Source organism: Artemia sp. Qi Xiang Cuo, chromosome 20 (assembly GCF_049724085.1).
Source record: "Artemia sp. Qi Xiang Cuo chromosome 20, ASM4972408v1, whole genome shotgun sequence".
Taxonomy (NCBI): Eukaryota; Metazoa; Arthropoda; class Branchiopoda; order Anostraca; family Artemiidae; genus Artemia; species Artemia sp. Qi Xiang Cuo.
This window is the reverse complement of record NC_142813.1, coordinates 16,379,834-16,381,507: the sequence shown is the minus strand read 5'-3', so window position 1 is coordinate 16,381,507 and position 1,674 is coordinate 16,379,834. Positions and strand designations below refer to the sequence as shown.

The 1,674-nt window shown below is 41.7% G+C and overlaps 1 protein-coding gene across 1 annotated transcript; it reads right to left on the bottom strand.

Moving 5' to 3' along the window:
* Window positions 1-282: 282 nt before the first annotated feature.
* On the bottom strand, window positions 283-1,416 carry LOC148939936 (uncharacterized). Its single transcript, XM_089106040.1, has one exon. The coding sequence runs from the start codon at window positions 1,414-1,416 to the stop codon at window positions 283-285; it is 1,134 nt and encodes a 377-aa protein (XP_088962166.1).
* Window positions 1,417-1,674: the final 258 nt, after the last annotated feature.

The window sequence follows — 1,674 nt, the reverse complement described above, 5'->3', positions numbered from 1 at the left end:
TAATATTCTGAGAAGCTCTTCTTCATCAGAGCTATCACCAGACTGTTCATTGGACATCCCGCCTGTACCGGTAATATCTTCAACCAAATAGCTTCTTCCAGTAGGGACGTTTACCTTTTTCGTTTCGTAGTCTTTGCTGACTCATTTCCGTGCCTTAGCTCCTTCAGATAGTCTATCACAGTATCGTTCAACACTTGAGTCGTGTTGGTTGTTTCTGCATTAAAGCATGAGGGAAGGCGCTGAAGAACTTCGTTTCTTTTCAGAGGATATAATCCACACTTTTTAAGACCACTTCATATTGTCTGTTCCATTTCCTTCTTCGAGACACTGTAGCACTTCTTTCAGCAATTTCGGAAAATCAGCCTTCCGTATGCCAACTGGCGATCCATTCTTTTTGGTTTTGTACCTCAGAAGTATTTGTCGCCATTTCATTTTCATTGGTCGAAAATATGCAACATCTAAGGGTTGCGTCAAATGCATTGAATTAGGCGGGAGTGAGATAAATGCAATGTTGTTCTCTTTGCAAGCCTTGAGAACATCAATGCTGATGTGGGATGAAAGGTTGTCAGAGATGACAACTTTTCTGCCTGGCTTTTTCTTTAATACTGGCATGAGTAACTGAAGAAAGTAGTCTTCAAAGCAAGTCAGGTCAATCCAACCAGACTTGGTGCGATTATATCGAGAACCAGCTGGTCCTCCTTTGACCCAGGATGTCCACATCCCCTCACTTTTGTAAATCACATAAGGTGGCAGCAGTTCACCAGCAGCTGTCCCTGTTATCATGATCGTCGTTGAGGCTTTTGACGAATTTAGCACCCACTCTGGGTACTTTGAACCTCTTTTTGTCAGAATTGTTTTTGAGCCTGGGTGGTTGGTTAAGTTTGTTTCGTCAAAATTGATTATATTACCTGGCGGAATGCCATCTAATTCCTTTTCAAGGTGGTCAAAGTAATTGTTGAGCACTTCAGGTCCGATCTGCGCTCTTTTGCGCTTTATATTGCTTGCAAATTGTTCAGTTAACTCATCATGTCTGAAGATGAAACTCTTGGTCCACTCTTCTCCTGGCAGATTGTCTTTAAATTGCCTCACTTTCTTCCCAGTCCTGTCCAAATATGCCTTCACTAGATAGCAGAGGTCACAGCAATCAAGAGGAAAGCCTGCCTCTGACAAGGTGATCACAGTATGGACAAAATAACTTTCTTCTTGGGCAGACAGCTCGGTTGGGCCGCCAATTTTACCAGTATGCTGCTTATGAAGTTTGTTCATCAGGGTGCTTTGGGGTATTTTGTACTTTTTAGCTGCATCGTGTGTCGTCATACGGTTGTGCTGTATATCGCGTAATGCTTTTTCAAGTGTTTCTGTACTATAGTCAACATACCTCCGACTTCCTGGCTGTCTTTTGTGCTTGCGTGGCATCTTCAGCTCTTAACCTACAAAGAAAAGGCAAATGTTAGCTAAAGTTTGTGTTGGTACAAAGTTACCCCATTTTGACTTCTGGAAATAATCATTTCCAGATTTTCTTCTCTCACTGGTCCTCATTCAGTGATAGGATTGATTTCTTTGAGTTTTTTTGCTGACAGGATGTCCAGGAACACGCTGACCTGAAAAAAAAAATAACACCAGTCAATTGATAAGTCCAGAGCTGATGCAATTTGTAAAAGGAAGTAAAATTTG

Bases quoted from the DNA above. Each gene is read 5' to 3' on its own strand.
- LOC148939936 (XM_089106040.1), bottom strand. From the start codon at position 1,416: ATGCCACGCAAGCACAAAAGACAGCCAGGAAGTCGGAGGTATGTTGAC.